Source organism: Myotis daubentonii, chromosome 13 (genome assembly GCF_963259705.1).
Source record: "Myotis daubentonii chromosome 13, mMyoDau2.1, whole genome shotgun sequence".
In the NCBI taxonomy this organism is placed as follows: Eukaryota; Metazoa; Chordata; class Mammalia; order Chiroptera; family Vespertilionidae; genus Myotis; species Myotis daubentonii.
In genome coordinates, this window is record NC_081852.1 from 5,277,239 (window position 1) to 5,293,173 (window position 15,935).

Genomic DNA, 15,935 nt, shown 5'->3' on the forward strand with positions numbered 1-15,935 from the left:
AAAATACAAAGAAAAGCCCAGAGGAAGTAGTAGGAAGAAATAATAAAGATCAGAGCAGATATAAATGACTGAAACTAAGAAAACAGTACAAAAGATCAATAAATCTAATAGCTGGTTCTTTGAAAAGATAAATAAGATAGATGAACCCTTAGCCAGACTTTTCAGTAAACAGAGAGGACCCGAATACAGTAGGTCCTTGGGTTACATTGGAGATCCGTTCCTACGGCACAATGTAATGCGATTTTCGCCGTAAGTCTCGGAACCCACCTACATAAGCACCTATGTCACTCACATGGAGCACATACATAGTAGTAATGAAGTGAAACAGTAAAAAAAAAAAATTTAAAAGAAAGATAACAATTCCTGATCTTTACTTGTGGAAAATAAATAATAAAAAACATAAAGCACATATGTACATATGTCGAAATGCGGAACTTTTTTTTATAAATAAATGGGAGATGGCTACATAACCACGAAACGATGTACATTCAGTCCGACGTAACCCAAGGACTGTCTGTAAATAAAATCAGAAACACAAGAGACAATACAATAATGGACACCACAGAAATACAAAGGATTGTAAGCAAATACTATGAATGACTATAGCCAACAAATTGGACAAACTCGGCAAAATGGACAAATTCCTAGAAACATACAATCTTCCAAAACTCAATCAGGAAGAATCAGAAAACATAAGTAGGCCAATAACAACCAATGAAATTGAAGCAGTTATTTTAAAACTTCCAGCAAACAAAAGTCCTGGACTGGATGGATTTTAGGTGAATTTTACCAAACATTCAAAGAACTAACACCTACCCTCCTCAAACTATTCCAAAAAATTCAAGAGGACAGAACTCTTTTAAGCTCTTTTTACGTAGCTAGCATTATTCTAATTCCAAAATCCGATAAAGACACTTACAAAGATCTCTCTCAAAAAACAAACAAAAATTAATAAAAATGTAAAAAAAGGGGGGTTGAGAGAACAAAGTTTTAGAAAGAAAAAAAATACACTACTAAGAAAGAAAACTACAGGCCAATATCCCTAATGAACACAGATGCTAATATCCTCAACAGAATATTAGCAAATCGGATCCAGCGATGTATTAAAAAGCTCATACAGTACCATAACCAAGTGAGATTTATTCCAGGGATGCAAGGCTGGTACAATATCCACAAATCAATAAATGTGAAACATTATATAAACAAAGTGAAAGATAAAACCCACATGATCATACTAATAGATGCAGAAAAAGCATTTGACAAAATCCAGCACCCCTTTTTGATAAAAATCTCAATAAAGTAGGAATATAGGGATCATACTGAAGTATAATAAAGGCCATTTATGACAAACCTGTAGCCAACATAAAACTCAATGGACAAAAAACTAAAACCATTTTCCTTAAGAACAGGAACAAGACAAGGATGTCCACTTTTACCACTCTCATTCACATAGTACTGGAAGTCCTAGCCACAGTAATCAGACAAGAAGAAGAAATAAAAGGCATCAAAATTGTAAAGGAGGAAGTAAAACTGTCATTATTCACAGATGACATGATACTGTACATAGAAAACCCTAAAGAATCCACCAGGAAACTACTAGTCTTAACAAATGAATTGGGCAAGGTAGCAGGATACAAAATCAACACCTAAAAATTGATGGCATTTTTATACACCAATAATGAACTCTAAGAAAGAGAAACAAAAAAGCAATCCCATTTACCATTGCAACAACAATAAAAGATACTTAGGAATAAACTTAACCAAGGAGGTGAAAGACCTGTACTTAGAAAACTATAAGACATTGAAAAAAGAAATAGAGGCAGATACAAATAAATGGAAGCATATACCATGTTCATGGATTGGAAGAATAAACATCACTGAAATGTCTGTACTACCCAAAGCAATCTACAGATTCAATGCAATCCCTATTAAAATACCAATGGCATACTTCATAAAGCTAGAACAAATACTCCAAAAGTTTATATGGAACCATAAAAGACCCCGAAATAGCTGCAGCAATCTTGAGAAAGAAGAACGAAGTTGGAGGGATCACAATATCCGATATCAAGCTATACTACAAAACCATTATAACTAAAACAGCCTGTTATTGGCACAAGAACAGGCATATAGACCAATGGATTAGAACAGAGACTCCAGAAATTGGCCCACACCATTATGGTCAACTAATATTTGACAGAGGAGGCAAGAGCATACAATGGTATAAAGACAGACTCTTCAACAAATGGTGCTGGGAAAACTGGACAGACACATGTAAAAAAAAAAGAAACTAGACCACCAACTTACACTATACACAAGAATGGATAAGAGACTTAAATGTAAGGCATGAAACCATAAAAATCTTAGAAGAAAACATAGGCAGAAAAATCTCAGACATCTTTAATAGCAATATGTTTGCAGATACATCTAGGGCTGTGGTTGGCAAACTGCGGCTCTCAAGCCACATGTGGCTCTTTGGCCCCTTGAGTGTGGCTCTTCAAGCCTTAGGAGTACCTTAATTAAGTTAATAACAATGTACCTACCTATATAGTTTAAGTTTAAAAAAATTTGGCTCTCAAAAGAAATTTCAATCGTTGTACTGTTGATATTAGTTAAACTCTGTTGACTAATGAGTTTGCCAACCACTGATCTAGGGCAAAGGAAACTAAGGAGGAAATAAACAAATGGGACTACATAAAATAAGCTTCTGCACAGCAAAAGAAACCACCATAAAATTGAAACCGGAACTCACTGAATGGGAGAACATATTTGCCAATGATACAGCTGATAAGGGGTTAATGACCAAAATATATAAGGTATTCATACAACTCAACAAAGGGAAGACAAACAATCCAATTAAAAAATGGGAAGAAGACCTGAATAGACATCTCTCCAAAAAGGACAAATGGTAAGAGGCACATGAAAAATGCTCAAAGTCACTAATCATCAAATAAATGCAAAATAAAACCAAATGATATATTTCCTCACACCTGCTAGAATGGCTATCATAAAAAAAAAATCAACAAACAACAAGTGCTGGTGAGGATGTGGAGAAAAGGGAACACTAGTTCACTGCTGGTGGGAATGCAGATTGGTGCAGCCACTATGGAAAACAGTATGGAGTTTCCTCAAAAAATTCAAAATGGAACTTCCATTTGACCTAGCAATCCCACTTCAGGGAATATATCCTAAAAACCCCAAAACACCAATCAGAAAGAATATATGCAACCCTATGTTCATAGTGCAACATTTACAGTAGCTAAGATTTGGAAAAAGCCCAAATGCCCATCAGTAGATAAATGTATAAAAAAGCTGTGGTACATTTACGCCATGGAATACTATGAAGCTATTAAAAAGAGGGATCTCTTACCTTTTGGGACGTATGGATGGACCTGGAAAATATTATACTAAGTGAAATAAGCCAAACTGAGAAAGACAAATATCACATGATCTCACTTATTTGTGGAATCTAATGAACAAAATGAATTGACCAATAAAATAAGACCCAAAGCAAGGTGGCATGGAACAGACTCACATACACTGATGTGGGGTTGGCATATGAGAAGAGATAAACCAAAGAAGTTATATACTTATAGGCATAGCCTAGGGATACGGGCAATAAGGTATTGAAGACCTGGTAGGGTGGTTAGGGGCTGGAAGGAGGAGAAAAGGGGGGGGGGAATGGGAGATATCTGTAATACTATCAACAATAAAAAATTTATTTAAAAATGGAAAAAATTAAAATAAAAAATCAACAAAATAGATGCTCACAGCTCTGATGATTAATGGTACCAAGTATATAGATAACCTCACCGGTTTTGGGGATGAGGCTGGCAATTGGTAGTATTCTTGCAAACCTCAGAGCTGTGCTCGATACTGGAAAGCCAGGCAAAAGCTTGGCACTATTACAATCAGCCCCTGGTAGGTTGTGTTCGGAGGCCCTTTTGCTGTTTTCATTCTCTTTATGTTCAACTATGAGGGCTGCATTTATAGTTTATATTGTTTATGTATTTTTAAGACAAATGGAGAGAGCACATGGAAATACAAGCAAGTTTTTCCTAACCTATTTCATTATTAAATGAAAAGAAGGAGAAAGGGAGATCAACTTGAAAGGATTTTCTAAGATAGGTTGCTCTTTTTAACAAAGCATAACAAAAGCCAGAGAAGGATCCTGTTGTGCCTCCCTCCTTGTAAAGACAGGAAGATGTTCACTCATCACCACATCCTGCCCCCAGCAGAGGACCAGTGGCTTTAATCCCCTGAAAGCAGAGGCCACATTTGTAATGAACTTTAAATTTTTAAAAAAGGTGTATAAATTTACAAAATGTTAGGATTTTGTTAGCATTCTTCTAAAAATTTTTTATTAATTGACGAGAGAGAGAGAGAGAGAGAGAGAGAGAGAGAGAGAGAGAGAGTTGTTGTTCCCCTTATTTTTGCATTCATTGGTTATTCTTGTGTGTGTCCTGCCAGATATCAAAGCCACAAGCTTGGTGTATTGGGCCGAGACCCTAACCAACTGAACTACCCAGCCAGGACTCTTCTAAAATTATTAAATTCTTTCATTAAATAGTTTCTTAGTGATTCAAAAGATGTGTGGCAATCTGTCATATAGAGTCTATGTGCTATAGTTTATTAGATATGTTGATCACTACACACTCTTGGAATTCATATAAGGATACTAGTAGCCCAGTGCACGAAATTTGTACACATTGAAAGGGAATTAATTAGAGGAATGTAATTTGGACTCACTATCTAATATCAATAATATGTGAGCCTGAGGCAGTCCGCATTTCTGAAATTCAATGACAGTAATTTTAGCTATTACTTTGCCAAATAAATGGACTTTACAGATATCATTTAAAAGAGCATTCAGCTTAATATTAAAAACTCTGGCTACCAAGTCAGGTCTGTTTGCAACTTTTTGCCAGCATTGTAAATTGTTTGCAATATCTGCCCATTTGGGGTTGCATGTCATAGTTACAAATAAATCGGGCTTGACATACTTCGTTACAATTGCCATAGCATCCTGATATTGCTGCTGCATATTTCTGGGACTACCCTCAGAAGATGATGGAAGTATTATCATTTTACCAATTGGTACATTGTCATTTTCAGATCTAGATTTGAGATAATCCATCAAACCACTATATTTTTCAACTCTCAACTTAGATTGGTTTGCTTTGATGAAATTTATCCAATTGGCTCTCCATTTTTAAATATGAATCCACGATAAACTGTTGAGTTAATTTTCCTGCATTTAAAATAGGATTGAACGTGTCCCGCACAGAGAGATGAAATCCATAATACTGCATTTGTGTGACTCGTGTCCTTACATTTTGTCTAGTATTATTGTCGATTACACTGTTGTCTCTGAGTCTTAATGCAATATCTGTTCCCCAGCCTTTTTCACCATGTGGAAAAAGAATAGGATATGTCATTGCATCTAATGTAGGAAACAGGATATTGATTTGTTTCATTTTAGTGGCATTTGGATTATTGGGATCTGGTTTACAATGAATGAGCAAGTCCCTTTCAAAAGGAGGTTCTCCATCTTCGTTTCTGAATATGACAGCAACCTTGGTTACACGGGGAGAATTATATCTACCTGGGTCACTGTTACGCTCGTATTTAATCGCCATTGTTACTTCTGTGGGAGCAATACCTTTTGCTGATGCTTCAGATTGGGCTTCCTTTTCTACCTCATGTAGCATCTGGTACGATTTTGTTAATTCACTTATTTCATGCACGAGGTTGTTGATGTTGATCATGAGTCTTTCTGAGCAGCCCTGGTTTTCTGGCATTGCTAATCTTTTACTTGTAGCTTCGGCTGTATCCAAAATATAGAGTTGAGTAAACTCCCGAGAAGGATGTAAAGTTCCAGTACGGTGATAAAATTGTCCATGGATTCTAAAACAGTATGGCCCATATCCTGATGGCGATGCAATATTTGCACCGATGGAAGCAAAAGCAAAAGAACTATTTATGGAACGAATATTTTCCATGAAATTTTTACTGTCAGAATCTTCGTTTGTCATTAATCTTTTTAAATATGCCGGGTAATCTGGAAAATGTATATCATTTGGACAGACTTTCCCTTTGCTACAACATTGAGTAAATTTCCCATCGGATGGTTTTTCATCCGAGAAATTTAGTGATAGGCAAAATTCACATCAACAGTCATTCCACCACAACTATGTTCGAGGATTGCATCCTCATGTGCTCCATTTTCGCTGAGAAGGCAGTTCCTACCCGTATTGGTAGTACTTGTTGATGACTGTTCTGTAGACACATTCTGTCGTCGCCACTGCCTTCTTTCAACTTCAAAGGTACATTGGTCTTTAGACATTTTCTGTCGATAATGCTGGTGTTTTTTGGCATCAGAGCGACGTTTTTCCAGTAGCTGGTGTTCAGATACATTCTGCCACAAGCGCCTTCTTTCGAGATCAGACGCACGCTGCTCTGCAGATATTTTCTGTTGATAACGCCGGCATCTTTCAGCTACAGAGCTACGTTGTATCAACAGTTGTTCTTTAGACAACATCCCACCTCTCTACTGTAAGGTCTGAGATGCAGGTGAATGAGAGTCCTGGCTGTCAGGCCGCTGAGAGCTGTATGACCAACGGCTGATGCTGGCTGATTCTGTGGGGGTGGGACTTCCTCCTCCCTGCTGTCAGTTTCCATAACTGTGATGAGGAAGCTGGGGTGACAGAGGGAGCCACGCCCTCCAAGCCGCCCTCTCTCTTGCTCTGCTCTATGTCCAGCGGCCTCCTGCTCTGCCAAGTCCTCCAAACCTCCCGCTTTCTGCCGGCTCCTCTCCTGCCCTGCTGTCCGCAGGCGAGGTCCCAGGAGCTGTGGGCGTGGCTACGGCCTCGCCTCCCGGGGCCAGTGAAAGTCCCGGGAGCCCGCAGCCACGGCCTCCGTTGCCTCCTGGGGCACTTGACACCTGCGTATGCAAATTAATCGCCATCTTTGTCAGATAATTTGCATAGTCATTCGGATTGGCTGGAGGGCATGGCTTGTGGGTGTAGCTTGAGCGTAGTGGAGGGATGGTTAATTTGCATGTTTCTCTCTTATTATATAGGAGGATATGACTTTATTGGAAGAGATGGTGAAATAATCATTAGGTACTAAAAGACTAAAGCAAACTGAAAGACTTAGGAATAGGAAAGTAATCATTAATGGGACTCTCAAAGAGTTAACCAACCTGGCTGGTGTGGCTCAGTGTTTGAGCATTGAACTATGAACCAGGAGGTCACAGTTTGATTCCAGGTCAGGGCACATGCCTGCATTGTGGTCTCAATCCCCAGTGTGGGATGTGCAGGAGGCAGCTGATCAATGATTTGTTTTCATCATTGATGTTACCATCTCTCTTCCTCTCTCTTCCTCTCTTTAAAGATATGAAGAAAAAAACTTTTAAAAACCAATTTTTTAATCAAGAAAACTTTTTTTAATAAAAATTTTCATTTTTTAAGACTTAACCAGAAAAGAGAATAGAATAGTAGAATGAAGAGTTCATAGCATGTACTTCCTGATAAAAGGATGAAGAACAAATGCTTTAAAAAGGATTTAAGTAGAATATGGAGAGGAAGGGAGAAGAATGCTCATATAAACTCACAGCCTCACTAATATATAAGGCAAAGATAAATGAGATAAAAGAATGTCTGGCAGATAGTAGATACTCAGGCTTCTTTTTGTTGTTTTGATGTTTAGTTTTTTTAAACAAGTGAATGCATGAGCCAATGAGTAGTGAACGAGCATGCTTGAGGTTCCTGGTGAGTCACACAGTTAGAAATGAGGACTCTCAGTGCTTATGTGGATAAATAACCAACTCCCAGAGTGTGGGTGATGATGGGAAGGAAATTGAAAAAGAAAATTAATCAGAGGATAAGCTAGCGGTGTATTATTTTTGGATAAAATATAGAATAGACAAATAACTTACCTCCTATTCGGCTTTTGATGATGATCGATTAAAAAGACAGAGAGTGGGTAGGGAGAGAAGGTATGTTAGCTAGTTTCAAGTGTTTGAAGGGATTTCTTCTAAGAGAGATTAAACTTATTTTGCATGATTCCAGAAGTCATGGAATAAAAAACCATCCACCTCTTCAGCCAAATTAGCCAAATAAATCTTCACTCTAAGTTGCAGGCAGATCACCCCTTACATTCTAGAGTCAATACTGAAGCCATACAGGAACAAGATGGGGTTGTCTGCTTTCACCACTCTTATTCAACATAGTACTAGAAGTCTTAACCACAGTGATCAGACAACAAGAAAAAATAAAAGGCATCCAAACTGGAAAGGAGGATGTAAAACTGTCATTATTCTCAGGTGACATGATATTGTACATAGAAAACCCTAAAGGATCCACCAAGAAACTACGAGATTTAATAAATTATTTTGGCAATGTAGCAGGATACAAAATGAACACTCAGAAATTGTTGGCATTTTTATACACCAATAATGAACTCTCAAAAAAAGAAACTAGCCGAAACCTGTTTGGCTCAGTGGATAGAGCGTCGGCCTGCGGACTGAAAGGTCCCAGGTTCGATTCCGGTCAAGGGCATGTACCTGGGTTGCGGGCATATCCCCAGTAGGAGATGTGCAGGAGGCAGCTGATCGATGTTTCTCTCTCATCGATGTTTCTAACTATCTCTCTCCCTTCCTCTCTGTAAAAAATCAATAAAATATATTTTTTTTAAAAAAGAAACTAAACAAACAATCCCATTTACCATTGCAACAACAACAACAAAATTAAGATACTTAGGAATAAACATATCAAGGAGGTAAAAGACCTGTACTTGGAAAACTATAGAATGTTTAGAAAAGAGCTAGAAGAAGATATACACAAGTAGAAGAATATACCATGTTCATGGATTGCTAGAATCAACATCAATAAAATGTCCATGCTACCCAAAGCAAACTATAGATTCAATGCAATTACTATTAAAATACCCATGGCATATTTCACAGATCTAGAATAAACACTCCAAAAATTTATATGGAACCAAAAAAGACCTCAAATAGCCACAGCAGTCTTGAAAAAGAACAAAGTTGGAGGGATCACAACATCGGATATCAAGCTACACTACAAAGCCACTGTACTCATAACAGCCTGGTATTGGCACAAGAACAGGTATATAGACCCATGGAACAGAACAGAGAACCCAGAAATCGACTCAAGCCATTATGCTCAATTAATATTTGATAAAAGAGGCAAGATCATACAATGGAGTAAAGACAGTCTCTTCAATAAATGGTGTGGGGAAAATTGGACAGGCAAGAAAAAACAAGAAAAGAAAAGAAACTATACCACCAACTTACACCATACACAAGAATAAACTCAAAATGGATAAAAGACTTAAATGTAAGTCATGAAACCATAAAAACCCTAGAAGAAACATGGGCAGTAAAATTACTTAGATATTTCACAAAGCATGATTTTCACTGATACAAGGCCCAGTGCAACAAAGGGAAAAAAATATACAAATGGGACGACATCAAAATAAACAGCTTCTGCACAGCAAAAGAAACCGGCATCAAAATGAAAGGGAACTCATTGTATGGGACAACATATTTGCCAATGATATATCTGATAAAGGGCTAATTTCCAAAATATATAAAGCACTCATATAACTCAACAAAAGGAAAAGAAAGAATCCAATTGAAAAATATGCAGACACAATAAATAGAAACTTCTCCAAAGAGGATATACAAATGGCCTAGAAACATATAAAAATACTCAACGCCACTAATCATCAGAGACATGCAAATTAAAATGACACCTGCCAAATGGCTACCATCAATAAATCAACAAGTGACAAGGATGTGGAGAAAACAGAACCCTAGTGCACTGCTGGTGGGAATGCAGACTGGTGCAGCCACTGTGGAACACAGTATGGAGTTTCCTCAAAAAATTAAAAATAGAACTCCCATTTGACCCAGCGATACCACTTGTAGGAATATCCTAAGAAGCCTGAAACACCGTTCAGAAAGAATATATGCACCCCTATTTCTATAGCAGCACAATTTACAATAGCTAAGATCTGTAAACAGCCCAAGTACCCATCAGCAGAGAGCGGATAAAAAAAGCTGTGGTACCTTTACACTGTACAGTTGTAAAAAGGAAGGATCTCTTACCCTTTGAAAGCCAGTCAGACAAAGACAAACATCACATGATCTCACATATCTAGAATCTAAGTAACAAAACAAACAGATGAATAAAATAGAGCCAGAGGATGGAGGCATGCAACAGGTTGAGAATTCTCAGAGGGAAGGGGGTGGGAGGGAAGAGATCAACCAAAGAACTTATATACATAAATGGGCACAGACAATAGTGGGGTGAAGGCCTAGGGAGGGAGCAGGAGTGGGGGAAAGGAACTTCATTAGTGGGGAGGGCAGGGGACTTCTGTAATAATTTCTACAATAAAGATAAATTTAAAAAAAATAATGAAGCCATAAGTGAGTGAGATTATTCAGGGAAAGAGTGAAAAATAGAAGAAAGACCAAGAACCAGATCTTGGGTGTAACTTTACAAGTAACTATAAATCAACGACATAATTAACCATGTTTGTAAATGATAATTTTGTCCTATAATTTATCACTTTTTTTTTTGTAGGAGTGATTCTAGTCAAAGTCCAGATTTTAGAGCTAGTGTTTCATGCTACAACAGTCCAGCAGATAGTTATAAATGCTCACAGTTCTCTGAAGAGCATTTTCTCTTCTCTTCCCAACATCACGTATACTGGCTGTGCAAAGTGTGGATTGGAACTAGAAACAGATGAGAACAAGATCTACAAACAGTGTTTTAGCTGTTTGCCATGTACTACAAAGAAAATATACTACAGGTAAGGCAACTAGGTAAGTCAATCAGATGGAAGACATTTATTTTTATAGGCATGGAAATGAGCAATAAATGACATATTTCAACTCTTACTTTCTAATGAGAACTAATTAGAGCTAATACAAGAGTACAGAATTTCCCAAGTGATAAATAGCTATTTATGAAAGCAAATATTGCCCAGTAATCATAACAGGATTTCTAAAAGCAGTAATTGGGACATTTTATTGTCTTGAAGAAACTATTCCAATTTCTTACTTGGTTTACACTTTTAACCAAGATCTAAATGTAGAAGCTCAGTCACCCACCTTAACAAATAATCAAAATTTAAAGGTGTTATGTGATCTAACCTTTGAGTTGTGAATCTAGTAAGGCGTATAACCTTTCTGTACTTCAGTTTTCACAACTTCACATTAGAAAATATGGATCCCAAATGCTCTATGGTAAAATGACTAACCAACTCAGTGTAAAAACACATTGTTTTCCAAATAATAAAAGTTCAAATTCTTGCAAAATCTTTTTATTTTTGCCTTATAAATTCCATGCCTTTACAAAATAGCAGTGTTTATTTCAGAGCCTTTTCCTCCCACCTCCCCCAAAGCCCTGTGCCCATTGCAGTTGCCTCTCATTCCCCTTCCACACAACTCAGCTTTCGGATCGTTCCCTCTTTTGTCTGTTATAAATAACACTGGTATGGACATTCATGTACAAATCATTGTGTGGATATATGTTTTCATTTCTTTTGGGATATACTCAGGAATAGAATTGCAGGATTATATGGTAACTCTTTGTTTAACCTTTTGAGGAACTGCCAAACTATTTACTGCACAATTTTACATTTTCACCAGCAATGTATGAGGGTTAGTTTCTCCGCATCCTATGTATGTCGATATCCCTTTCTTTAAAAGTACATAGAGTGATATGATTCATATTGTTTGTTCATGTATTTGTTCCTTAGAGAAAGTATATCATGGCTTGCCTTCTCTGATAGCACTTATAAATCTTCCTCATTCTTTTTGTGTATTTTTTAATCCTTACTAAAGAATATTTTTTATTTTTCTTCTTTTTTTTGTAATCCTTACCAGAGGATATTTTTCCACTGATTTTTCAAGAAAGTGGAAGGAAGGGGGAGAGACAGAGAGAGAGAAACATCGATGTGAGAGAGACACATCACTTGGTGTCTCCTGCACAAACCCTGACTGGGGCCCAGGATAGAGCGTGCAACCAAGGTATGTGCCCTTGACCGGAATCAAACCCAGGACCCTTTAGTCACTTTATCCAGTGAGCCAAACCAGCTAGGGCTCAAGGGTATTTTTCCATTGATTTTTTGAGAGAGTGGAAGGGTGGGGGAGAGGCAGAGAGAGAGTAACATCCACATGAGAGAGACACAAGCTTCTCGTACTTGCCCCTGCTGGGTCTGGGGAACCTGCAACCAAGTTACGTGCCCTTGAATGGGGAATAGAACCTGAGACCCTTTGGTCCGTGGGCCAGCGCTCTAACCACTAAGCAACTGACCAGGGCTCCCTCATTCTTTTTAATGCCATGTAGTATACCATTGCATCATGTATTGAAAATTATTTATCTACGTCCCTATTTAGTGACACGCCAAAGACTGAGTTTCTGATAGGAAAAAATCCAATGGAAAAAAAATAACTTGAAATTGTGATTGTGAAATATGTGGTTATCACCTTTATTTTTATTTCAAAAAATAATTTATACAGCAGTGTAAATTGTTTTCTTATATTAGTATTTGAAGTTTTAAAATGAATATGGAATAAATCTAATTGATTATTTTATCATTTGAAACTCTTTTTAAAAAGCCCTTCTTTTGCCTGGCCCGCATAGCTCAGGGTTAGCATCAACTAGGAGGTCAGGGTGTGATTCCTGGTCAGGGCACATGCCCGGGTTGCGGGCGCAATCCTAGTGTGGGGCATGCAGGAGGCAGTGGATCAATGATTCTCTCTCGTCATTGATGTTCCTATCTCTCTCTCCCTCTTACCTTCTCTCTGAGATCAATAAAATATATTTTAAAAATAAAAATAATAAAACGCCCTTCTCTTATTTCCAGGATGTTTCAGAACATCCTAGAGTTGCTTTCGAAATTAAAATTAACCCTGCATAAAAACCTAGGGCTTTTTGAAATTATATTGCATTTATATATTTTTTAAAATGTGAAAATCTTTTGAAGGTCATATGCTATTTACTCTTTTGTAGGCCAGCTTTAATGACCATAGCTGATGGGCTATCTAAGGTCTGCGTTCATGTAGGATCTAAGGTGATGGAGAAGATTCTTCTCAACATTTCTCCTGACTGGCTCAGCAGAGTTATAGGTAAGGTGTCCCCAAGCCATGGAGAGATTCATTCATGTAAGGAGTGTAGAGTGTGTATTGGAACAGAAAGAACACTAGACTTTAAATTAAGGCTAAATTCTGTCAGTATAGAAGCAGAAGGATAATTTAGCTTGAGTGAAACACAAGACAGTGTAAGGCAAAACTTGCTCTACACAGGTCTCAGCACATGAATAGAGGGAAGCCAGCACCTAATCTCTTCTTACTCTAGGTGTCAGTTGGTAAGCAAAATCACTAGGATCTTAGTTTATTAAAAATTAATTTTATTGAGGTGACATTGTTTAATAATATTATATATATTTCAAGTGTACAATTTTCTAGTACATTATCTGTATATTTCACTGTGTGCTCACCACCTAAAGTCTACTCTCTTTAGTTATGATGCTAGGTATAGTCAGTGGTTAACAACAAAGAGAAAATAACCCATTTGGCAGGCGATCCAACTTGATACCTTTCCTCATTAGTCTCAAGCAAATGAGGTAATCTGGTTCTATTGATTGCTCCCTCTTTATTTAAAAAATAATTTATTTATTTATTTTTTTTATTTCAGAGAGGACAGGAGAGGGAGAGAGAGATAGAAACATCAATGATGAGATAGAATCATCATTGATTCAGCTGCCTCCTACACTCCCCACACTGGGGATCGAGCCCAAAACCCTTGGCATGTGCTCTGACTGGGAATCAAACCATGACCTACTGGGTCATAGGTCGATGCTCAACCACTGAGCCACGCCGGCCAGGCTAGTAATTTTTACTTGAATGCTGAACATTACATATAGAAAAATATAGCTGCAATAAACAGGTGGTTTTTTTTTAACCTGGAAATGGGCATACCTGTTTTCCTAAACCTTTACTGGGGCAAAGGGTGAGCAGAGTAGAGTCACTCTTGTCAGACATTGAGTTGTGTTCAGGTTTGCTATTGCTGTCATTACCTTCAGGTCACCACTGGCTTCATATTCCTCTAGCATAATCTTGTGTTTATGGTGGGGAGTGATTTTCTGGTTTTCCCCAATATTGCTGCTCTACCATCCACTTTAACCCTTCCCTCTGCACCTGGACCTCAGAGAGAGTTTATCTTCATGTTCTTGCACCTGCCCTGTTTGTATGCACTTTGTTGGTTGTTATTTGGTACATCCCAGTCTGGTGGTAGTGGCAGAAGTTAATTTCTTTCATTTATTTATTTATTGAATTTATGGGGGTGACATTAGTTAATAAAACCATACAGGTTTTACCTGGCTGGAGTGTCTCAGTTGGTTAAGTGTCATCTTGTGCACCAAAAGGTTGCTGGTTTGATTCCCAGTCAGGGCACATGCCTGGGTTGCAGGTTTGATTCCCAGTTGGGAAGCATATGGAAGGCAGCCAATTGATGTTTCTCACATCGATATTTCTCTTTCTTTCTCTCTCTCTCTCTCTCTCTCTCTCTCTCTCTCTCTCTCTCTCTCTCTCCATATGCCCTTGGATGAGGATTAAAAAATAAAATAAAATATAAAACAAACAAACCAAAAAACCCCCACACAGGTTTCAAGTGTACAAGTCAGGCAAACATCATGTGCATACTGCATTGTGTGCTCATTGCCCAAAGTAAAGTATCTTTCCTTCCCCATTTATCCTCCCTTTGCCCACGTCCACCTCTCACACCCCACTTTCTGTCTGGCTATCACCATACTCTTGTACATATCTGTATTGTGTATGTACATATTTTTTGCTTTATCCCTTCACCTTTTTTAACCCAGTCCCTCAACCCCCTACCCTCTGACAGCTGTCAGTCTGCTTTCTGTATGTATGGGCTGTTTCTATTTGGTTTGCTAATTTATTTTGTTCTTTTGATTCCACATATAAGTAAGATCATACATTTGTCTTTCTCTAACTGGCTTTTTTCACTTAGCATAATAATCTCTAGGCCCATTCATGCTTCTGCAAAAGGTAAAATATCCTTCTTTTTTACAGCCAAGTAGTATTCATGGTGTAAATGTACCACAGCTTTTTATCCACTCATCTACTGATGGGCACTTTGGCTGTTTCCACATCTTGGCTATTGTAAAAAAACGCTGCTCTGGGGAATTAAAAATGGCGTCAGAGTAATGGAAGCTACACTGATACTCTCCCAGGACCAAACTGGAAATACAACTAAAATACAGAAAAACCGCCCTAAAATATCAACCGAGGACTAGCTGGAGAGAATCCTGATAACCAAGGACAGAAAGTGGAGACCGCATAGAGACTGGTAGGAAGTGTGGAGGTGCAAAAGGGCTGACCAGGCTCCCACAGGCAGCACTGAATGTCTGGAGGGATATCTCAGCTGAAGGGGGTTCACCTGAGAACACTGAGGCCTAAACCCCAAGCTTGGCTCCCCAGTCCAGATCACCAGAACTGAGAAAGTGCCCACAGAGCACCTGGCTGTGAAAAGCAGCAGGATTGCTGTCTGCTAGCCAGAGACAGTGGAAAAGGCAGAGACCCTCTTAAAGGGCCAACCCACAAAATTTTGTGTGCAGCCACTCACCTTGGGCTCTGGCAGAGGGAAGGAAGAATGGACTGGAGCTGTGTGAGCAGAGTCCAGAGTTGGGGGTCTGGGATTGGCGCTCAGAGGGCAGCCACCCGGTTTCCTGTGCTGAGTCATTCCCTCAGGCTGCAAAAAACATCTTTCACCTATGGGTCTTCGCTGTCCAGGTGGTTTTTGCCTAGGGGAAAGGCAGTTATCACTCCCTGTTGGAAGAACTCTCACCCCACCATCTGGTCTAGCCTAAGGCTGGTCAAA

General features: G+C 38.4%; 1 protein-coding gene across 2 annotated transcripts in view; it reads left to right on the top strand.

The window, feature by feature from the left end:
* SHLD2 (shieldin complex subunit 2) overlaps positions 1-15,935 on the top strand; it is a 135,168-nt gene that overhangs the window by 108,524 nt on the left and 10,709 nt on the right. For both annotated transcript variants that reach the window (XM_059662057.1, XM_059662056.1), the window contains 2 exons: positions 10,611-10,839; positions 13,047-13,162. In XM_059662057.1, the coding sequence (XP_059518040.1) occupies positions 10,611-10,839; positions 13,047-13,162 (345 nt within the window). The remainder of the gene's footprint in view (positions 1-10,610; positions 10,840-13,046; positions 13,163-15,935) is intronic.